Source organism: Hippoglossus stenolepis, chromosome 19, assembly GCF_022539355.2.
Source record: "Hippoglossus stenolepis isolate QCI-W04-F060 chromosome 19, HSTE1.2, whole genome shotgun sequence".
NCBI lineage: Eukaryota > Metazoa > Chordata > Actinopteri > Pleuronectiformes > Pleuronectidae > Hippoglossus > Hippoglossus stenolepis.
This window is the reverse complement of record NC_061501.1, coordinates 14,081,316-14,106,159: the sequence shown is the minus strand read 5'-3', so window position 1 is coordinate 14,106,159 and position 24,844 is coordinate 14,081,316. Positions and strand designations below refer to the sequence as shown.

At 43.1% G+C, this 24,844-nt stretch overlaps 1 protein-coding gene across 1 annotated transcript in view; it reads right to left on the bottom strand.

The window, feature by feature from the left end:
* The window catches only part of ptprn2 (protein tyrosine phosphatase receptor type N2), a 125,428-nt gene that overhangs the window by 41,241 nt on the left and 59,343 nt on the right, over window positions 1-24,844 (bottom strand). Inside the window, exon 11 of the mRNA XM_035142956.2 lies at window positions 5,147-5,211. Within this exon, the coding sequence (XP_034998847.1) occupies window positions 5,147-5,211 (65 nt within the window). The remainder of the gene's footprint in view (window positions 1-5,146; window positions 5,212-24,844) is intronic.

Sequence of the window (24,844 nt, the reverse complement as noted above, 5' to 3'; positions counted from 1 at the left end):
GCACCTCCTCCTCAACAAAGGCGGCGGGGAACATGAAGAAGCGAAAGGTAGGAGAGTAAACACTTTACATTCTGACACTCATTAAAATCAGACAAGTCCACCCTTACCCAGGAGAGAGCGCGCGTCACGATACAGAGAGAGAAGCAAATACCAAACTGCATGGCGCGGTATCAAAGGCATTTCTGCAGTCCAAAGGTCAGGTGATGGTAAAAGGTTGCTGAGGAACGGAGCTGCTGGATGGTCTTTCATCTGTGGGAGGCAGCTGGAGTCTCCAAAGAGGCAGTGTTACTCACGGCTGCAGGCACAGTGGGGCTGCTCCAATATGACATTTCACATCCAGATCTGCCACAGTAATGGCATTTTAGCCACTTTTAAAGCAGCCAGACCGGCCTTCCTCCGCACTGGTGAAATTTTTATAGGCGGCAATTCTTTTATTGTTTGGATTTATTACAGTGTCTGAAGCAGATTGGAAATGTTGTCGACGTGGAGACGGCAATTGAGGGCCAATGTGGAATTGACTGGCTGCTGCACGCGGGCATGTACGCACTGCACTGCACTGCACAACACTACACAACACAACACAACACAACACAGGGCCGGGCTGAACATCAACCTCGTTGTTTCCTCTGAGGAGCGACGCTACAGCGAGAAGAAGAAGAGATCCTGAAATTAACATAAAAATGTATTTTCCTCGTCTTGTGATTCCCAGCTTAAAAGAACCAACACGAGGAAAGCATATACACATGCCGGTACAAGATCAATTTGTACAGCTCTTATCACAGTTATTTATTTATTTCAGCTCGAGTATGTGTCTCCGCTCTCTGGCGGGGAAATGGTCAGTATAGCTTTACTTTGAAGTCCCCTCTGAAATTATTTGTTCCATTTGCTGGAAGCAATTGCATTTGCTGATGGTTGCACATGGTATTTGTTGTTATGTGGCGTGTGCGACAGTCTTCAGACTCTGTTTGATTAAAGGAGAGCAAAATGCACTGATGCTGCCTGGTAACGGCGCGTATCATATCAAAAATATGGAAATAAATATTCATGTGAAAAAAGAGTTCCGCCATCACCCCAGTGACTGAACCAGAAAGGACTGGATCCCACTGAGTATATTATAATGTGCAGCTGTAGCTCGAGTTCCCTTTGCATTTGAGCTTGACATTGAAATGAGAATAAGGAGAATACGAGCTGCACCGATTGCTTAGTCTTTTTTAGTAATTTTTTATTCTTATTGTGTCAGATGATAGATTTTCTAGTTGTCTCTGTTTTGTATCATTGCAAAATGAAAATATTTGAGTTTTAGACAGTTTGTGAGACAAAACTCAGGCTTTAAAGACGCCATATTTGGCCAAATGGGTGTTAAATGTTGAGATCTGGACTCACATTCTGGACATTTCCTACATGCCACCAGCAGCAAATGGAATTTAAATCTATTTCACACAATAATACTCCAAACCTGATATACTATGTTTCCAGAGAAATAGATGTGCCCTCGCATTAATGATGGAACAGGATATTGGAAAGAAAGCCTTCAAATCCACTGTGAGAGGTCATCATTACATTTGACCTTTCTCTGAGATGAGTTTTGCCTCTGTGCCGCCGCACCAAGTCGTTTGATTAGAAATGTAATGCAAGCTTTCGATGATCACATGACGGTGGCATTCTCCCACAATTCCTCTCGATTGAGCCGTGCCTGGATTATGATCTTAACTTGTTGCTTCCTTTACGTAGCAGGAAATCAAATGGAAAACCAGTGATTTCTGTTCACGTCAGCAGTCAGTAAAGAAGAAAGAAAAACGCACACATAAGCCCAATAGTACCGCACAACCACACAGATATTTCCATAAAAACAACTCACACATGCACAGTGCAGAGACTCCCGGCCTGCCATACATGACTTACATGCAGTGGTTGAATAATCAGTTGACACGCAGCTCGGGGAATTCTTTGCTTAATGAGTGCCTCTTCACATAAGCAGTTTGCCAGAGTTATCTCGAAACATGAGACTGCTGTCAAAATGTCACCGGATCTCGATTTAACTACCAACTTAATCACACGGGGACCGTCTCACAGGGAACACAGAGGCCTGACGCGGAGCTGCATCCTTCCAGCTAAATTATTGGCTTGAAGAAAATGGGAAAACTGGGAAAATACAAGTTTCCCCTTCACAGATATGCATGTTACCTGTATGTTGGAGAGAGTCTGTGATACCTGAGGCAATGGTTTCTCAGCTTCTGTCTGGGTTTAATTGTTGCCACTTCAACTAATCTCAGAACTGATTTATATACTTTATAAATTTTCACTGAAGAAGAAAGCTTCTGCACGTTCCTGCTAAAGTGACACGTTAGTGGCAGAACAAAGCATCGGCCATTAAGACCTTAATCGGGGAAATATTGGCACAGGGATGTTTCACCTCAGAAAATTATTTTAGAGCTCAAACCTCCCCTCACCGGCTTGAAGTAAGATTTAAAGATATTACCGATTCATTATAAGTCCCTATTTGGACAGTAGGACACTCTGTGTGTCTTTTACTGACTAACCGTGGCAATCGCTTCACAAAAGAAATATCTGACCCTTTCAAAGCACATCTTTCTCAGCCTCCCTTTTATTGCCTTGCTTCTCCTGCTCTGCCCTCCCCACTGGTACCAGCCATGCTGTGTGTATATGGCTGCCAGCAAAAGCAGCCCTTCTGCCTGGTGCCTGGTTGATGTCTCCAGCTTGGCGGTGGGGTGGGGGACTCACTAACCCCTTCCTGCATGAGAGAGAAAAGGCGGTGGTGGTGGTGGTGGTGGTGGTGGTGGTGGTGAAGCTGTGGCAAGAGACGAACAGTTGCAAAGCTTTGTGCCTTTAGTCGAGGACCCGATGTGTGGTGGGATTTGCCTGGGTTACTTTCCCACACTTACAGTACTAAGTGACTGATAATAGCACGAATATATGTATATATAAATATATATATATATATATATATGGCTTCAGTTCAGTGTGAATCAGAGTAACCAGTTAGCGCTAAAGCTGCAAAAGGTGTGTCAGATGAGAATTTCTCTCCACTTCACTTCTTTTTCCTCCTCTCAGTTTTTCACACATTCGCAGGAGTCACGAGCCGCTGTGAGGGGGACCTCCATTTGCAGCGCAGCCCCCACTCGGCAAACAGCTGTTAATAAGAATGATAATCAGAGAAGACATTACTTATCACCCCCCCACACGAACATGCATTATCTGAGAAAAACAAAGTAGTCATTTTTCTCTTGTTTTTCTCCTCTTTAGGAAGCCGACTCGCCCGCGATCTATAATGGAGTAGATATTGCTCGGCCTATTGATTGATGTCTCCTTCCCCCCACTTTGACATTTGCTTATCCACGTCCGCATCTACTGCTATTGACGTTCGCTCTATCTGGACATCTTCCTGAGCTGTTTTGTCATTTGTCACCTCTTAAATAAAAAGGAAGGGGGGGGGGGTAGTTATCAGTGATAAGACTTAATGATACCAACCACGACGACGGTTTTAGACGAGCTCAGAGAAAGAACACTGTCGGTAGGAAGCAGAGTTTTGATTCATTCCTCACTTCTACCTCTTATGGATCCACATAGCAATTTTACCCAGCATTTTTCTAGTTCTGCCTCTAATATGCAGACTAAAGCATCCTGCAACCCCCTTACATGCATTCACTCATAACTGTGGTCAATTTACTGCAAATCCACTAAAAAGCAGGCTTTTGGTTTAACACCTTTTAAACTAATGTATTTGAAGAGCCCACTCCACAGCCTCTCCTGTCAAAAGCTACTATTTTCCACAACTTAGCCTCAACTCTCCACTTCTTGGATACAAACGGGTGAGATCAACACATCCACATAAGAGCCGCAGCTCATAAAACACCCTCTGAGGGAGTTTTCAGGGTTTTGACTTTGCCAACTCTGTATTTGTAGAGCAGTAAATGCCGCGCTTCCTTAACATGCATTTCTACAAACACAGTCTGGCGCAGATTTTCTCCCCATGAGGTGGAAGACAGATTCTTCCTTTCCTCCCTCCCTCTTTCCATCCATCCCTCCCTCACCCTGGCTCCCGCGGAGAGGCTATTATTGCAGCTAATTATCTACAAATAGGCCCAATATGACAAACACAGCCCTGTACCAGTGCTGGCTAAGCGCAGGAATCAGTCTGAGTGAGAATAAAAAGAATGAAAAGGAGGCGAGGAGAGACGGACAAAGAACGGGACAAAAGTCACAGTGAAGGGAAAAGAAAAAGAAAAAACGCGAATCAGAGATAATTGAGGAGAACATGATAAAGACACAGTGTGGAATAAGATGAGAGAAAATGTGGTGCTAAAAAAGATATAAGTGGGAGGCAGATGGGCGAAGAAAGGCAGTGACACCAAAAAGGAGACGGCATAGAAGGGGACTAACACGGGGAAATGATCTTGTCTTTGCAGAGTGTGACGTTTGTTGCCAATAGCAACTGTCCTGCAATGCATAGGCCACATCCATTTAGGTCCCAGCATGCATCATGATCAGGGCAGCTGAGGGGTCTAAGGCTGTCTGTCTCATTTCCATAGAGAAACTCATTTACTAGGAAAGCATGGAGGGCTATGACGCCTCAATGGGTGCTTGATTAGATCCTCACCTCTGATACATATGAATATTTATCAGTGTTGAATGAATACACATTTGCTCTGCTTTCATCTGGATCATCCTGAGTGTCCTCCATGTTCCCCTCTTAATTTTATTCCAATGAATATGTCACAGGAGCCTCAGGGCTCCCCGCAAAGTGACAGCACTCAAGATAATCCGGTGATTGTTGCACCGCTGCGACGATCAAAACTTACTTTAAGTTCCACAAAATGCACCCGGCTTTTGTCTTGTTGTGTTTTATTTGCCATGGAGACAAAGGCTCTTAAAGACCTGACGGAAGCAAATGCGGTGGAACGCTAATCAAAGCAAACGCAAAAAAGGACGTGTTTGGAATTCATTGCTGCCACAGATTAGTGTTTGGCTGCACAACTGAGGCTGCAGGTACGATACGGATGCCAGGACAAGTTGAAATCACCGAGTTATTCCTGTCCCGAGAGCCTCAAACACACAGGACGCACACAATCACAAGCACACCCACTCTCACTGTGAATAGCAGATATTTTTAGTGAGTGTAACTTACATCACTAACTCCAGCCTCCACTATCTTCAGGCCTGTCTCCTTCTCCAGCTGCTGCTTCTGTCGGACTGCACAGGGAGACAAAAGCAGAGGAGGGGATGAGTATGAGCGCTGGATGACAAAGTAGCAGATTCTTTCAGTTCCCGAGGCAGAAACGAGCGGCCGGTGAAAGTGAGAATGATGCGATGGATCTCGCAGTGTGAGTCAGATGTCAAACCGGTCATAGACAATGACACACACACACACAGACACACACACACAGAGAGAAAATCTTCATCAAGAGAAGAAGCAGAACGATCAACAGTATAGTCCACCAGCTGACAGCAGTCTGAGTTTATAGCCTTAATGTTAGTGGCTCTGTGAGTCTCTACTTTAACACAGAATGGCTTTAATTCTAACTTCAGTGTGGTACCACGCCTATAATGACAAATGCTGGATTTATGCTTGGACACAAGGGCTTAACAGGAGGTTTGTGTTCAGATTAGACAGGTGCATTGTATACGATGAGGTCGTATCAGACTTTCAGGATAAACCGTGACTGTTCACATTGTTTCATTCACCTTGCAACACAAGCCACAGCGGGAAGGAGCGACTTGTTTATCCCCTTAATACGGAATGTGTCTGGTATAACGGAGGTCGCGGGCGAGGGGAATGTTTACTGAGGAAAATAATGGCAGCGGTGGCTCAGGAGTTAGAGTGGGTCGTCCGCTAACCAGAAGGTCGGCGGTTCGATCCATTCCACCTGCCGAAGTGCCCTTGGGCAAGGTGCTGAACCAGAAATCGCCCCTGACGTGCTGCGCTGGCAGTTTATGAGTGAAAGTCAAAACTGAACCGTGAAGAGCTTCAAGTGGTCAAGAGTAGAAAAGTGCTATTTACAGATACAGATATATTTTACTCATAAGCCCTTTTTATATTTTCTCTTGGGAATGTCGTATTGCTGGTATTTGCTATATGACAAATTGAAATGTTGACCTGAGGATGAGATGTCAGGGAATCACCAAAGGTATTAATATTAATCCTGAGAGGTGGATACATGTTTCTTTCCAATTTCATCCATCCAACGGTTGGTGGCACAAAAGACTCCATCCTCTGGAAACCCAGAATTTAACAATGTGTTCAGTTGTTGTCCAAAGTGTTGGGCGTTGTCACTCAAGAGCCACACATCTACTCTGGCTGAAAATATAACAATAAAAAGGCATTGTTATCCCCCACATACATCGAGCCGGAGCTATTGAAGATTACAAGAAAGCAGATGAAGTGCTCGTACATGCACAGCGCACAATAACTCCGGCTCCTCCCTTTGTTCTCGCAGTAATTAATACACCACCCGAGTTTGATCCTCACATCTATTGATCTAATCAAGTATGGCATGCTATTTTCCAAGCTTTGTTCACAAAATATATTCTCATGCAAATCGAGCCAAAGTGAGGCAATGTTAAATATCCATCATTCAAGATCACACATTCTGCCGACTCCTCTCCCCTCCTGTCCTCGACGGCCCCGTCCTCACTTTGATGGAAACATTTATATTGAAAAAACAAAATCAAAAGGGGGCCTTAATAGATTACGCCAAATTATAGAGAGAAAGGGGGTTAAAAAAAATGAGCGTGATTTTAATTGAGTTTGTTAGCATGTGAATGTGATTGGTAATAAGGGGAAGAGGGATAAAAAAAAAAAAGAGTGAGAGTTAAGGAGAGAAAGAGAGCAGGTCCTTTAAATCCTATTTCCCCAGATGAAGGCTATGCAAATGACCCTGAAGAGCTGAACCCCACCTCACACTCCAAAATTCGGCGAGGGCCTGTTTAATTAGTATTTTAATCTATCCCAATGATTCCACTCAGTCCACAATGTATGCAGCATTCCATCTAATTAAGCACGCTACTTTTAGGATAATCATCCATCTCCCCTGCTCTTCCTCCGTCGCCTCTTCGCTCTCTTTCTGGTTATTACAGATCCTGCAAACGCTGATCATCCCATCATCTCATCAACAAGGCGGCGAGGGGGGACGTGTTATATTTTAGGTGTCGGCCCGCTGTTTCTGATGGAGAGCGGCTAAACGGAGGAAGAGGGCGGTGGCGAGAGAGCGGAAAAGGTCAAATATACACTCATAGTCTTTAAATTAGAAGTAGGCAGAGGAGGAGGAGGGAAAAAGAAGAAAATCTACAGTAATTAGTGAGAGGAGAGAAATCGTGGCCCCCTGTATTCAGTCGCAGACGAATGGCGGCTCCATAGATAGCTCCGGTACCTGCTCGGTTCTGATGCTATTTAGGGGAGGGGTAATGAGTGAGGTAATTGGGCCCAGCTGGGTGAGGGCGTAGGTGGTGGGGGGGGATGCAAAGCTGCTAAAAGGTCACGCAACGTTTTTGGTCCTAATGAGGCGCCCTCTGGGGTCGCAACACATCATGAGTCAAGCTACGAAAGATTAGCCTGGAATCGACACACACACACACATCACAGCGGCTGCAGCTCTAGGTTTGACTGACATGCTGACATTAACCGACTTAAAGTGAAACCAAAGTAGCCTGAAGGTCAGTGTTTACTTGTGAATCAAAGCCGAGGTCTTCTTCAATCACCGCGAGGGAACGGACGCCCCCCAACAGCCACTTTAAATGTAAATACAATGTACTTGCCAAGCTCATTAGCTGGCAACTGGATGGATCTGAGTTTTTGCAGAGAGACTCCAGCCAATGGATTGCTTGTTCTGTCAGCGACTGTACAGATAACAGCCTGCAGCATCTCTCTTTGGTCACCCCTTATATTAACCTCCCACTGGAGCTCACTCTCTTTCCCTTTTTCTGGCACGCACACAGATTTTTGTAAGCCTCAAATTAGCCACCAAATACTCCTGACAGACTGTGGAAAAGAGATGTCAGGTCTCATTTCAGAGAGGCTCCTCCAGCCATTTTAATAGGCATTGTCTGAGTCTACCAGGTCTGATCTCTAATATCGAGATCTGATCCCGGCTGCTCATTTGATCTTTGTGGTTTCCGAGTCACATTGAGCCAAATCATCAGAAGTTCAGAGGGAAGAGGAGGAGGTGGGGGGAAAAAAACACAGTACAGCAAAAAGGCTTCTTTCATGTTTTCAAATGTGCTTCATGTTCATGTGCTTTCTATTGAAATTCCATATATGTGCAACAGTTTTGTTGCAGAGAATTTCCTGATGATCTGGGACTGTTCAGTACAAATGTATTGAATGTGGATCACTGGTGTTTTGTGAAGAAATGTCTTTTGGTGGACCAATCACCAATGTTCAATATAACAGCAATTAGAACCTGAAACATCTTTATAAAAAACTATATTAACATCATTATATACCCACAATGATTCTGTATGAGAAGTTTACAGATTTCTGAAATCATTACCATCTTCAAAATAAGCAGTTTAAGTAATAACACGTAAGATTCTCATTAAATGAAAAAAATTCAGACTATTTGCATTTTTATAGCAACAGCCAATTAATTTCCGTTCGGGTAATTAGGTCATCGTTACCTTGCAAGTTGCTCGTCTGCTTTTCTGAGAAAGTAGCTGCTCTGAGTTTTTTGCTGTATCATTAAACTTGATATTACCACCAGGAACTCCAAATCTACCAGGACTGAAATCTCAAGGATTAAAACTTTAAATTAGAATTTTAAAGTAGGTCTGTTTCACATCCAACGCAGCTCTATATATAGTTCATTTATCACAGCCACATGCAATTTCTGCCTCCATGGCTAAATTATTTCAGCGAGACCACCATTTATCGCAAAAGGACCATTTTCATTTTAAAGACTTTACATGTGCATGAAGAAATGTGCGTCTATTTTATAACACCATCCATTTGTTTCTGTTTAGCATTGGAAAAATTCAACAAGGTGAAGAGGACGAAATGAGGGAAGCTTCAAAAATCACCAAGGACTCACCGTTTCTATCGTCAGCCGACAGAACGACTCTAAACATTGTTCCCTTTCATGGACGCCAACGAGTGAAAACACGGGGAAAAAAATTCAAGCAAGTGACCTTTAAATTGCTCAGCAGCAGATGCGCTGAACACAAATTATCAGGTGGCAAAATATAATTTGATTAAAACGTTGCTTTTCTCCACCATATGCTGCAAAACTGAAGCGATGGCGTCGCGTCCCCATCATAGATTCTAATAGCAGTTCACAAATGATTATCATAAAGTCATCAGAGCTTAAAGTCATGAATATATATATTCATTTTTTCTGATACAAGACAGGGTTGTTATTGTTAGGAGCAATATAAATTCAGCGTCGGGAGACAAATCACCCACTGTAGGCTGTAAGTATTTTGTGTTTCAACGCGGCACAGCAGCAGCCGCCGCCGTCACATGATTGTAATGTTCCCTCTTTGGCCTAACGGGGGTTTATAGTTGACAAAATACATATTTCACCAGCCTCTGATTGATCTGTTAATATTGAATAACATCCACATCCATTCCATCTATCTCCCCCCCCCTTCCCGGGCTCCTCAAGTCGTCTATTCACCACTTCCATCCCTCCATCCGTCACTCCAAACAAACAAAATGAAAGTGTTTATTGCGGAGGAGGGCTGATGCTCACGCCTCTCCACAGCCGTTAGCCTTATCAGCTGGCAATCGCTCCGATATTAAAGCTGCCATTCCGCCCATCACTTTTCCCCCTGCACATATGATGGCTGTCTCAACCTATCAGAGCGGAGGGGGGACGGCGGCAAGGGGGGGGAGGGAGAGGGGGAGGAAAGGAAAGGAAAGAAGGGAGATGCACCTGATCCCCCCCCCTCCTCCTCTGACGGATAAGATGCATGGCAACCGGCACTTTTCAGTCAAAATCCAAGGCGGGAAAGAAAAAGAATGATATTCCTTCATTGCGTCGTGTACGAGGAGCCACAGCGCTGACTTCCAAGCAGCAGCAGCAGCATATTCATTGTATGCATCACGTAAATGACCCCTTTACATCTGACTTGTGCACACTGGTGCTTATCAAAATGTAAATCAGTCCACAGATACTGCTGCTGCTCCTATAAGGATTAGTTTTCTGTTCTTCCTGTACCTCCAGTGCAGCTTCTGTAGGAAATGCATCATTGAAGATATTCTACAAAAATGACTTTCACGTGAGCACCGATTGTTATGGTAAAGATAAACATCCTGTAAACAACTTAATATTTGACCTGACCATGCACATGCACACACATACACACACACACACACACACACACACACACACACACACACACACACACACACACACACACACACTCACTCACTCACTCCCCCCCCAGGCAATCTCTGGGGGAAAACTCCTCTCCTCTGTCTCTTCTCGTTCATGCGTATCAATTGTTATTCTGCTCGTATCAATTGTTATTCCGCTCCTTGAGTTCTATAAATCAACACACCAAATCACAGGACCCGCAACCTCTGAGAAGAACCTAGAAATGAAGCCGGGGGACAAGGTGGAGGAGAACCGGAGGAGAATAAAATAAAAGTATCAACATCTGCAACTAGCCAGCGTTTCCTTTTGGGATTGGGTCTTTGGATTATCAGTCAATTTAGTCTATTTCTCAATTCGACTGATTAATTGATCAGTGTTAAAACAGCAAATGAATGGGCCTTCAAAATGTCCTGAGGTCCAAGCTCACAGCTTCACCACACATTATTCAATTTCAAGCTAAAACTATCAGTCGATTAATCAATTGGCAACTATTGTAATATTGGGTTAGGGTTATATAATAATAGGTTATTTATTTGCATTATTATAGTTATGAAAAAAGCATGCTTGCATTCTCTTTTGCTCCCTGTGACAGTAAAACATGAAAAATCCAAAATAAATCAAAAAGTCAACTCTGCATTTTTGCGAAGCACAATGTTACGAGACCTTGAACCAAATTATTAATCAAGAAACTAACCGCAAGATTAATCAATGATGAAAACAACTTTTTGGTTGCAGCCTTTATCAAATTTGCAATTACCAAACAGGAAAACAGCAAAAATTCCTAAACGTTGGCATTTTGCTTGATGAGAGACCTTTACAAAAGATGAATCATTTATCAAAATTGAGGTTCATTAGTTTTCTGTCAATTGACTGATCATGTCAACTCTGATTAAAATATGCTTATGTAGAAATCTAACATGATCAGATATAATAGTTTAGTTCACTTTAATTCCTTGAAAAGTACATCTAGGGTTAAATAATTCAACTGAACAGAAACCGAGGCTCCTTCTCCTCTCTTCTAAACCGAACTAGACGATACCCATGACAGCATAACACTCAAATGTCCAATCAGCGGTGCCAATCACACACCACCATGTCTGTCACATGGTCGGACCATGCTGTTCACAGCGGGGGGGCTCCTGGCTGCCTCGGTGTTTATTCACCCTGATCGATCGCTGCCTGTGGATAAGCCAACAGTGCTCCCCAACAAACCAACTGCTGTTATTCAGCCTAAATCAACACAACACAAACCTTCACTAACTGAATACAGCCCCCGCAACACAGGGCTTAGAAAAAAACACACAAAACGTTAAGATGTCATGCCGTGTTTTCGCTTTTCTTGTTGACACATTAGAGCTGATGGTAAAAGACAACACTGTGGAATAAAGGGATTCGGAGATGAAGCCTGGGTTTTAGCTGCTGTAATGGCCGCGGTGGTTCAATCAGCATGCGCCCTGTGTCCGCCGCAGACCCTGCCGCGGCGCTTGGTATCAAACACGTTACGGGCCACTTCCCCTTTCAAACAGGACACACACATGACACATTTATAATTGCATCCTAGCCTTATTAGAGGCCCTTTTGCTAAGATGGCTGAATAATATACCTGGACGAGTCTTTGCCTTTGCTGCACATGTGCAGATGGGAAAGTGCACGCGGACGCATACAATCACAGCCACAGACACACACATTATATCTGTTTCTTTGCCGACTGGTTGATTAATAGAATGTGGCTGCTCTGACACTCTGTGTAGAATAGGCATTTTGCGTTTGATAGGTGCTGACACCAATTCTTCACGGACTGCAGGAGATCGGGGGGGAACAGACACCTCCAGATGTGGGAGAAACTCCACCGATGTCACTCTGCATTCTCACCGGGACACGTTGGCATCGTTTACGCTCGCTCTCAGAGATGACAATCTGCAGATGTGTGACATATGTGACTGAAACTGCATCTGACAATCGCTCTGAAAGAAAGGATAGGCCTGTGGATTACAGGGAGTAATGGGTTGAACAAAGCACATCTGAAACAATCATGGTCTTCAGAAGTCCAGCAGGCTGCGGAGCCATGCTGCTGATTCTCCGGATGACCTTTTCCAATAACACAAGCCGGCAGCCTTGCTGTCAGAAAGACATGCACAAAAACCATTTACTGCAGCCTTCAGGGAAACTTCAGCAATTGAAGAGTCTCAACACATCCGGAGTCTTTCATCGTATTCAGCAACTGAAATGTACTTAGTGTGTGATACTCTGGATAAAATACATTACTCAGAGGTACTTTCTTGGCTAAATTTGAATCCAAATGATTAAAAAAATGTTGCTTTCTGTAAAAGATGCTGCATTTGGTTCCCTGGATATTTGTGCGAAATACAAGATGAAAACATCTGGAAGTCTGCCACTGTCAGAAGGGAGCCTACTGGGGAAATGCTCATTGGAGGAAGAGATGGTGAAGCTGACACACACACACACACACATAATTGAACACACACATGAACACACAGACACACACACACACACGAACAGACACACTCTTCCTCTGCCTCCCCACTGAGGGAACTCTGACAGAGGCAGCCCTACCTGTCACTGTGGCAGCAATTATCCTGCAGGCTCTCTCCACGGACCGTCTCCTGCAGGTCTCCACAGTACTAACCACATCACTGAGCACACACATACTGAGTACGCACACTGACACACAGGAGGGCACACTGCACACCTCGCAAGTGCACACACATGTACATATTCACGGACACAACACACACGACTGCATGTGCGTCGCCGCTTTTCATCCACAATTCGCTCTCTGCAAGCAAATGACTGGAATGAATCGCAATGATGTGTTGGCGCAGACATCCTGCTCAAGCCAAGAGAAACACACATCATTACGTGGATGGAGTGCTTCACCCATTCGCACGCACATACCTCTTCTGCTATAGATAAATGCGTAATCATAGATGAGGCAGCTAAGACGTCTGCAAATACACACTGGAAAACCTAAATAAAACGATGAATATGCCAAAGCAGAGGTAGAGTTTGGAAACAGATCAAGCGGCATTACAGGATATGAGCTCCAGTGACTCAAGGATAATAGGTCTTGTACACTCGAAAAAAAAAAAGATATGGACAGGGGGACAGGGTGTCCATTTTGCAGGGAGGATTTCCTGATGGAAAAAAATGGATCCGTTGCATGCTGGTTTACTGGAGCTCGGATCCAGTAAACCAGTATCTGAAACCGGTTGATTGTACGAGAGACTGTGAAGGGTGATTTCAGAGAAAGGGAGAAAAAAAAAAAAGAAACGAAGAGGAACTCAATGTGACCTCATTAACGTAGATTTGTTCCGACTGTCATTAGGAATCACAAACGCCATCACTCAAGTCAGGAGTATGAGGGAGAGGGTGAGAGACAGGGGGGAATAAGCAAGGGGGTCAGGTTGAGAGTCATCAAGTGGATATCTTCTGTAAACGGGATCCACCGTGGAACAATATAAACATGTAGAGATACAGTATGTTTGTCGTCTCGAGTGTATGACTGAAGCTCAAATACTCTGCATACGAACGGGATGGAGCCACGTTAGCGAGGTCCTGTCGATACACATGCTCGACCAGTCATGAGTCAGTCTCAGCTGTCAATCATGATGTCTCCCCCCCCCATGTTTAGAGCATCAAATAACCAAACCACAACCAAACTCCAGGGATATACTATTATATGCAGTATGAATTCATTTTAAGGAAAATGATTGGAAAAACAAAACTGCTATCAACTCATAGATTTATGAAAAACACAAGTCTGTACAAACTAAAAGAATACACTTGTGTAGGCTTGACTGTCAGACTCTATGATGAATATGAAAACAATTCATAACTACTTAAAATTATTGACAATGCATTGCTTGAAATGTCAGTCTTGGCCTTGAAACCAACACAAACACTTTTCTTTATGAAATGACGGTTTCACCACTGCAAGTGACTCTTTTCACGATGAATTAATGTGCAATTAATCATTTTGTGTCAGAGAGTTAAAACAAATTCACATAACAAAGCCCAACGAATGTGGTTTGTTATTACAAACAGATACACTCGGCATCTTTCTGATTTACTTTCTGTTGTGACTGATTATGCTTGATTTCTTTCCTTCTTCTTTATTTCAAGATGAAAGGGTGCACTCTCGATGAATAGATGTGACAGCATAAATCAGAGAGAGAGAGAGAGAGAGAGAGAGAGAGAGAGAGAGAGAGAGAGAGAGAGAGAGATGCAACCATTTTGTAACACAATCCAAAATGGATCCTAAATCAGACCTGCAATATGCTGAGCTGCTAATGTGGTCCCGACAGAGTATGTATATAGATAAAAATCACTTGAAGGATGCATTGATTGCGAAGCTTCTGCATTGTCCCTTTTAGCCTCCCCCGCTCCATCTAATGCACTGTCTGAGCCTCAAGATTAAATTTCCAAGGCTATTTTTTTTTTCCCACTGAGGTATTCAAGATGCTTTCAGCTGCAGGAGGTTAATGTCAAAGTGAACACATTTGCTGCCAGTGGCCTTTAAGTCGATCCCTCCAACCGCATCTACAGATGTTAGTGCGGAGGACATCTTCCCTCACAGAGTGGATAAAGTAACCCGGAGCTTCTTCCTATATCTGCCTGGCTGCTCCGCGCATCGCGGCGCTAATCTCGGCGTGTTGCTTTCCTGTGTACAGCTGGGAGTGGTGGGTGTAAAATGAAAGTGTAACACAACAGTCTCACGCAGGTGTCAAAATGAGAAATATGACATTTCCCTTCAGAGATTTTATTAGTTCTGATATCACTTTGCATTCAGCCTGTCTTGATGTGTCAACCGGCTTTTTTTTTTTTATTACTATTTTGCTTCAGGACAAAATGTGATAATCATCATTATAGGTCTAAAGCCGAGCAGCTACGACTGCAAAGAGAAGAGCAAGAAGTGTATTCAGGTTGGGATACAATCAAAAAAATCAAAAAGTACACAGTTTGACTAGTGTGTTTGCTTTTGTCTAAGTTCCCCCTTCACTCTGAATCAATCACCTCACTGCAGAGTCTCTCAAACAATTCCTTTTAAAAGTGCGGCAGCTCTCACAGCACGATGATTAAATCTACACTCCACAGAAACGCCGGCACACAGTTTTTTTTCACGATTAATTTTCGAAATAGCTGCAGAATCTCTCCATTTATACCAAAAACTCTCCTCTAGCTGAACTCTCAAGTCGCTGGAGACAAGCAACGAGGATTCTGCAAAAGGCTTCACACCTCCCTGTCTTTTTAAGGACACCTGTTGGGCTGCATGGCTCATCTCCCCCTCATTTAGCCGTCTGTCTGGGCTCCGTGGGGCTGATTACCAGGAAGAGCTGATTCCAGTTGCACTGCTTATCAGTCTAATTAGAGCCCCTGGCAGGTGACTGGAAGGAAGTCGTGTGTCTCAGGCAGAGCGATTTGTACAAGCATGGTGCTGTTACATGACAGAGAGGACAAAAATGTAATAGTTAAACAAAAAAAACAAAAAAACTAGAAAAGAAGGATATGAAATTATGGCTGGAGAATTATGGTGTCAGATCACTCTTATTAAAAGTGTTTGGAAACGGGGCACGTACTCTTCAAGGTCTTTCTGGGGAACGGGAGGTGCCTTGAGGAGGTTTAATCACGTACTTTGCATCACAAACATTAATTTCAAAGACAGTCTGAAGTGGTGACAACAAGTCAAGAGGAAGAGGCGACATCTTGACTAACATCCTCTGGTGAAAATATCAACTGTCAAAAAAAACGAGAGAGAGAAACGGAGACAGGCGACGGCTCTGCGGAGACCGTTTTAATAGTCACAGAGGATGAAATGAAAGTGCACTTTACGAGAGAAAAAAAAAGAAAGAAAAGCAGAAGATCAGACAAAGACAGACTAAGAAATAAGAGGGAGGACGTGAGAGGCAGGGGCGGCGAGGTATCGAACAGAGTTGAGGACGGAGGAGGATTCGGCAGGAGGCGAACAAGTCTTCCAGGTAGTGTATCAGTCGCCGGTAAAAGGTCACTAGTCTGCTGTTCGCACATCCAGGTGCTAATGTAACACCTCTCACACCTTCCTCGTCCGCCTGCATCTGGCTGCCCGCAGCGTGGTGGGCAGAGAGACTGTTGTTTGTGCTGGAATAATATGCTGTAATCCCCCTGTCTCAGATGTGGCTTTAACACAGGTAATTGGACTTGGAGTGTGAGCAGGCCTGTGGCTAGACACACACACACACACACACACACACACACACACACACACACACACACACACACACACACACACACACACACACACACACACACACACACACACACACACACCACTGTGATGCACAGAGACAACGGTCGGCCTTGAAATAAGAAAAGTTCATAATCTCAAGGAGGATGGGCCACCGTGGATTCTGATTTCACATAGATTTTTGTCAAGTTTTGAATATCTCCACTTTCTTTTTGTAGTTTTGTCTCCATCCACAACCAAGAATAAAAAAGCTCAAATGAAAGGAATGTACTAGTTCACTATCTACAGCAGTAATCGCACAGTACTGAGGATTTCTATCCCCATTTTGTGCAGTAATTCACGATATGTAGCCCCGCCTACTTAACCCTTTTCCGCAATTGTGTTGCGACTTATGCTAAAAAGCCAGAAGTGTAAACGGAAGTAAATGACCGAGCTAATTTTCAACCTGCGGCGAGTAAACTTTGTCTTCACGTTAGTTTGCAGTAAATCAGCTGAGATGGACAATACGTGGGAGCATACTTTTTCAACCCTGCGATGTTTTCCGATGTGTGAATGTATTCCACACTTCATAGATCGCCACTATAGCAACTGGGAGGCAACATGAGAAAGAGGAAGTAATGTTTCTGTATCCCACCATCAAGAAACCTCAGTCATCTGTGATAGCTTTGTATTAGCAAAATGTTGTCTCGTAATGCTAAAAGTGAAACATATTGTTGTGAAATACGAACAATAAAGCATGAACATGACATCTGGTCTGTCTGAGTAATTATAATTATATGTTTTTGCTTTTATACTAATAATGTTAGGTCTGGCTACCATTTGCTTCCCTGTTTGAGCTTTAATCAATGTACTGCAGCCATGAAGTACAATTTCCCAATACTTTTACAAGATAATTGTTTTAAAATTAGTCTTGAATGAGCCGGAAACATTAAAAAGTCAGAAAAAAGAAAAAACTGTGAATGGCTAGAAATGAAGAGTCGGCCTTTGTCTACCTTTCATTATAAGAACAAAAAGCAGACAAGGCAGTAACTAAGAAAAGTGGGGTTTAGCAAAAGCATAATTAAAATATGTTCCTGTACAGCAGACTTTATAGATATATTTATTATTAAAATAAAATAATCCGCAATGTCTTTGCAAGGATATGGCTGCAGGTATTTGGGGCGTGCCCACTTTCTTCCCAGAGAAATAGAGATCATACATATATATTCCTTCCCTTTGTGTCATCCCAAGTCAATCTGAGGTGGATATTGGAGTTAAATTGAAAGAGGGTGTCCCTTAAAGAGAGGTTTGAGATAGGAACGAGTTATCGCCTCCGCAGAGAGCCCAGGGAGACGCTCCTCTGTAGCAGTGCAGCCTGATGCATACAGGCCACTGACCCATGACAGTCAGCCCGTATCGATTTAAGAGGAGGCGGAAGACGTAGAGAAAAAGAGAGATTGGGGGAAAAAGTGTGAGGAGACAAGGGAGCAATGTCCCTCTTAAAACTTATCCATAATTCATTGTCTTTTCTTTCTGTCTTCCCTCTGTAGTTTCTCTCTCTTTCAGATGAGTGCACGGCAGGGGAATGTTCATTTTTTAAGGGGGATTAGCGACGACCTATTTTGAAATGCATCCCTCTGGTATTTGTTTCAAACACACACACACACACACACACACACACACACACACACACACACACACACACACACACACACACACACACACACACACACACACACACACACACACACACACACACACACACACACACACACACACACACAGGCCTATACACTATCCATAGCTGCTTCTTTCCAAACCCAAACCCACAAATTACTCCCAATCCCGCCCTAACCGAAAAATCAACATTTTCCCTATTAACTGGTCTTTACTCAGAACACACACACACACACACGCATATAGAGATATGTGCACAAACACACACACACAGGCTGATATGTGAACATGTGAACATAAATGTGCGCATAACAAATCCTATTTCTTGCTATTTGAAATTACTATCCACAATTACATGATCAAAACCATAACATAACATCTTGAATCCAGTACGAAAGTTGTCATTACATTTGTCTCAGAACGTATCTACGCCGTATTATTGCTTTCCTTCTTCTCCAAAAGATTTCTGCAGAGGTGTGAAAACACAGATCTGTCAGGTGGCAACCTCTGCTAATGACTAAATGACACCCTGGATTTTCCTTCAGGCATGTTCACTCATCTCTTCACCTTCTTCCGCTCATTTGTACAGACCTCCACTTTCTGGGTCCTCGGTAACGCGCCTGCCTCAAGTTTGAGGTCTGAAGGTTGTTGAGAACATTGAAGGACAAACAGACGCAGAGATTTTCTTGTTTTATCGTTGGGACAGTTTCTCCTTTCATAAAAACACTTGATAACACAGTGTAGCGTCGCTGTAATTAGGGCTGATGAGTTATCATTTTCATATGAAAGTTGCGGATGGACTGAGTGCAATTTTCAAATCATTAGAGCCATAATTTAAATTACATAATTAATGTCTCAACAAGGTGCGTGCAGTTAAAATTTTACTCAGTGACCGTGAGTGTTAAACTGGCAGATATGACAACCACGGGCTGCATATTTGCTCAGCAGGAGCAAATTCTCCTTCATTTTGTGGGTGAGTTGGTCGAACAGCAAAATGAAAGTGTTAAATAAAGTCTCTGCAGGCGGGTTCGTGCACTGTTAACACTCGGCCAAAGAATGTTTCTTTGGGAAAGAAGAGGCGCCACAATTATCATTCAATCTAAATGATAAATCTCTATATTCTTGAGTCGCTGATCTGGATATTTTACCCCAATCACATTGTTCGGTCCTTCGTTGTAACCATCTACATATATAGTGTGCAGCTTTTGAATGTTAAATGCTAGGGGGTTGAAATGAAACGGAACAAGGATACAAATGTGCAGCATGTCTCCTCTGATTGCAAATGAAACACGGACATAAATAAATACATTTATCCTTGAATAAGTCATTACGTCGAGTTCAGGGCTGGATCTCTCCAGGCCTCCGCTGTGCATTAGACTGTACATGTCACTTTGCAATATAGATACCCACCTGCAGAGTTCACCCCCGCTTTGCAGTCAGTGTGTGTGTGTGTGTGTGTGTGTGTGTGTGTGTGTGTGGTGTTCGCGCCTTCTATATGACAAGATGCACAGAAGCTGCAAGTAAATACAGCTGTGCCGTGGGAATATCTTGGCACTCATGATGATGACCGCTTTTTAAATTCGACAGCCAAGAGGAAAGAAAAAAAGAAACTAAATTGCACATTATTAACGAATCTTTCAGTAAATTCTGGTTAAACGTGTTTTTTTTGCATTCGTGCTGCTTCATATGAAGTTGCCGCACGAACTCAGAGACGACAACAAACACTCTGACCAAGTGCAAACCGCTGCGTCCAGTCACAAACCATAATTACAGCACATTCTGAACTACAGGGGCCATTAAACAAAAAATCTGCATTACAGGTAAAGTGGGGCAAAAGAGGTCTGAGAGCACACAAGCAAATATAGAGACATGTACAAAAAGGGAAAATTGAACATCTGTCTCTTTTTTTCATCTTTCAAGCCTAGTGCCAAAGAAAGCTGGTGCTGCACCTGGACATGAATTATAGACAGGCACTTGGATGAGGGGGATGGAAGCAAGAGAGAAGGAGAGGAAGAGAGGTGAATGAAAATGAGGGGACAGGGTGGATTTCACGTCTCCCCCATCTGGAGACACTCACCGGGGGGGGGCTCTGGTGGGTCAACGGTCAATCCACGGCCAATAGTTGCCAATAAGGTACAGCACTATCACATATAGTGCGCTACACAAGTCGTGTCGCATAGCAGCAAATAACGGTGGAATAAATATGTTTAGAATAATGACATAAAAACAGATGTCGCATTGTGCATTGCTTTATTGAAAATGTTACGAAATGGCTCTCGAAAATGTTTTATGTTTTCAGACAGCTGTAATCCTCTGGTAAAAAAAATAAATATATATATATAATTATACTCAAAGAGGAAGTACAAAAGCAAATAGAGCTTTGAAGATGGAAAGCCCGAAATGTCACCCGCCCGCTTTGAAGCTCCCTGGCTCTCTTTGTTTCTCCACACTTGTAGCTCACAAAACCACTGGCAGAGCGGGACTGTATTCAGGGGGCCAATTTAGTGCAGATGTACCATTAAGAGAAAACACACACACACACACACACACGCATGCAAACACATGCTCGTGAGCTCAGACAGAGATATACAAACAAGAACACACACATGCACACACCTGCGAAGGCGACATCGCGAAGGAAATGTATGGTCGTTTGTTTTGTTCCAGGCTTTTAAGTGTCTCTCATGTGCTGCGTCTTTAATACACAGGTGCAGTTCTATTAGCACATCAACGACCTCGTCCAACCGAAATATAACATATATCTCTTCAGTATATGTTTTAACCTCGGTACAGACAGTTTTCCTGATTCAGTTTTGAATGTTTTACACCTGATTCAGAGAAGAAGAAGCAAGGTTGCGATGCATACACAGAAATATCTGAGAGAAAATGCAGTGAAACGCAGATGAAAGGACGAGTTGATTTATCTGTTAGCTATTATCGATTCATTGGTTGAGTCTTTTGTTCAAGCATTAAACCCAAAGCACAGCTCTTCGTAAACTGCAGCGGTGTTCACAGAACCGAGTTTGCTTTTTTATGGACTAAATGATTCATCAAGGCAACAATCTGCAGATTCAGAGGAAACACTGCACTGGTTGGAGGAATCTGCATATTTTCTGGGGTAAGAAGGAATAAAACGTTACAACTATGTTGATTTGAAGGCTGAGTATGAGACTAAATTGACTTAAGACGACTACACGTGGCAGTGAACAGCATCGGCAGCACTGCAGCATCAATGTTCGTCCTTCTACTTTGATCATTCCGAGACAAATGTGAGGAAACATCTGCACAAATCTTTCAGTGGCTCCGGTCCGAGTAGATGAACCAAAATGCTTGGAAAAATCAATATCAACAATCAATCTGCTCAGTTGATTTGACTGAGCTAAAAACTAAACGGGAGAAGCAAAGATAAAACCTATAACTAAACTTCTCTACAAGTGAAAAACCTTAAATAATTTGGGGGGAAATGTTTCAAATAGTTCGAATGCTTTTCTTTTACTGGATTCTGCCTCATTGTAGGAGACGGAAAGACGCTAATTTAGTTGTTTACATGCTACAAACACAATGTACGAGCACCTGCTGTTTGCGACATGAGGGGCCATCAGCGCGCGTTCTCTCACTTGGAGTGGCGTTCACTGTGGGTGCGGGGGATGGAAGATGAAGGGGAAGGGGGGATGTAGAGGTGAGGTGGAGGGGTCAGGATGAAGCCATATGAGGGAGGGCTGGTGGTGGCGGGATTGAAGAGGGTGAGGGATTTTCTGCTCAACGTGGTACTTAAACCTGCAGCATCCGGCGAGTTTTCACCAGACTGTGCCTTCAGCTCCTGCAGCTTACCGAGCGGCGATGAAACCGACAGAATACAAAACATAGAAGTCCTAAAAAAAAACAAGGGGCCCTGCTAATATAGGGCTTTGATGGGGTTCTTGAAAGCAAATAAATTCAACATTTGTTCGGAAGACAGCGACTGTAAGGATATGAACAATCCTGTCATTTTTACCCGAGCACATTCTGTTTAAATGCGGAGAGAAAACACTGATGTGTGACTGTCTCATCACAGACAGCTAATCATCATTACGACGCTGTGGCGAAATGTGCCGTTTTGTCAGTTCATAAACCGTGAAGCTAGTGAGCCATCGTGTTATTAAGTTCGCCACCATGTGGGAGAGAATGTGTTGTTACCCGTCGTCCTGCGAGGCTCAGCTGGAAATTAGATCACGGCACAAAGTCCTCGGTCAGATTGAGATCGCAGACGCAACCCTCTGGTACAAATCCAGGGAAGAGCAATTATACAATTTGGTGTCGCGTAATGACGAGTCCCTGCAAACAGGAAATGTGTGAACTTAAAAAAAAAATTACTAATAATATATTCATACGATTTTCATGAACACACAGTGTGACTGCAAATCTTACTGGGTTGAACATTAACTTCAGAATAAGACAATCAAGAAGAAAAGTGGAGAACTCCAAATAATGTAAAATATGGATGAAATCCTCCATTAGGGTTTATGAAATGTATAATCAGCTACTAATGTCTGTTGTGACACAGTTTGAAGCAGATCCACTAGTTTCTGGGACATTGATAAACCACAAATGTCCACTTGATGGTCTCCCTAGAGGACAAGTCAGGCGAGTACTTACATGATTCATCCTCTGGGGACCATGAATGTCTGGCCAGAATTTCAGAGTGATATATCCGAGAGTTGTTGAGATATTGTAGTCTGGACCAAAGCAGGTAGATGAGCGCCTGTCAGGCAGTGACTCACTGAACTGTGACATTATAATGTGATAGTTCTAAAGATCCTGCCACGACAGATGTAATCTTTTATTTTGTTGAAACTGTCTCAGACTTTCTTAAAAGTTTTAACCTTAGTATCGGTATTCGTCGATATTTTCCTTCGAACACAAGTGCAAACACTTACAGATGCAAAGTGTTACTTATGGGTTTAGACTTCAGCGCAAATATATTCATAACCTTGTCAGAAAGTTGGATTTCTTCTTTAATCTAAACACATTTCAGCACAGACGATATGTTGATTCAATTTCAAAGTAGTCACAATCGAGGAAAACCCTTAATACCTCAGCATCATGCTTCGACACAATCCACATTGAAACATATTACTGCATTTATTTCTAAATCCATGTCTTACATTTCAATGCTCTTTTTTTTCTTCTCCCGCACATCGAAACAATGCATATTCAATTTTTGTTTACAAACTCGGGGTCTCTCTGGGTGTCGTAGGAAGGTTGCTCCGTTGTTCCAATTTGCGTTGCGTTTCACCCCCTACTCATTAATCTCCCTCCATTCGCTGATAGCTTCGTTTCGTCCACTAGAAATCGCTTTCAATTATTCATGCCTATTTTCCACAAATACCTTGGAGATGGAATTAGCAAACAAACAATGCCAGGCGACACTAATCCTCGTCTACGGCAAAGATCCTTTAATGCACTAGAGATCTGGCCGGCTGTTGACAGGCACCTGTTACTGTCTTCAGCTGCTTTGCAACAGCAATGTTGACACAGTAAATATGTTCACCGGAGCCGTGCGGCCCTGACTCTACACCGAGGGGCAGGGATAATACTACAGCGGAGGAGAAGAGGAGTGACGAAGAGCAGGAGAGCACGGAGAAAGAGCAAGAACGGGGAAAGAGCACGACTGACAAGGATAAAGAGGATAAAGACGAGCACAAGACACAGACCCAATTCATCGGTTGGAACATTCCTTGCTCCTCGACACAATAGAAAACGTCTCCACATGACACCTTTTTTTTTTCTTCCTGTGAGACGAACACAAAGAGTAAGTGGCTGATGAAAGCTCACTCTCTAGGCCAGGGACAAGGATAAAAACGTTGATGTTCTACACTGATTTCCTGATGCCAAAGGCCCCGGCAGAGCATTTTTAATAGCTGTCTTTGACTATTTAAGATATTTTTCACATCTTGGAGGCAAAACAAGTAAAAAAAGAAAAAAAACGACAAAGCATTGTGACCTTGGAATTAAACAGACATCTGACACATAGAGGGAGAAAGTTCTCTCAGTTAACTCTGACTCATACAACTCTGGTTCTATAGCAGCCTGCAGCAAGTAAACACACACACACACACATAGAAATACATTTGGTTAGAAGAGTTAGATGTGTTGTATGCAATAAGCATCAATATGTGTTTATGTTGTTACATGTTTACTGTATTTATAGTGTTATAGTGTGTGTGTGTGTGTGTGTGTGTGTGTGTGTGTGTGTGTGTGTGTGTGTGTGTGTGTGTGTGTGTGTGTGTGTGTGTGTGTGTGTGTGTGTGCATGTTACAGGTTCCCTCGGCCATTTTTCAATCTAATAAACTCAAACTTGTTTGTCTGTTTCCCTTATCTCAATTGTAGGCATCAGCCCAAGGATTGGAACAAGACGTCCCCATCATACATCTGATGTCACGTACCAATCGTCTGGTACAGGACGTCAGATTTCTGTGTGTGGTGGTGGCATCGTGTACCGACCCTTAGTTTTGTTTTCGGGGCCGCAGCAAAAAGATCTAAAAATGCTCTGGAAAATGTAACTTAATCAATAACGGAGCTTTGCTGCTGGAAACGTTTTGGATTCATTAAACAGTGACGTTACCATCTACTGAGA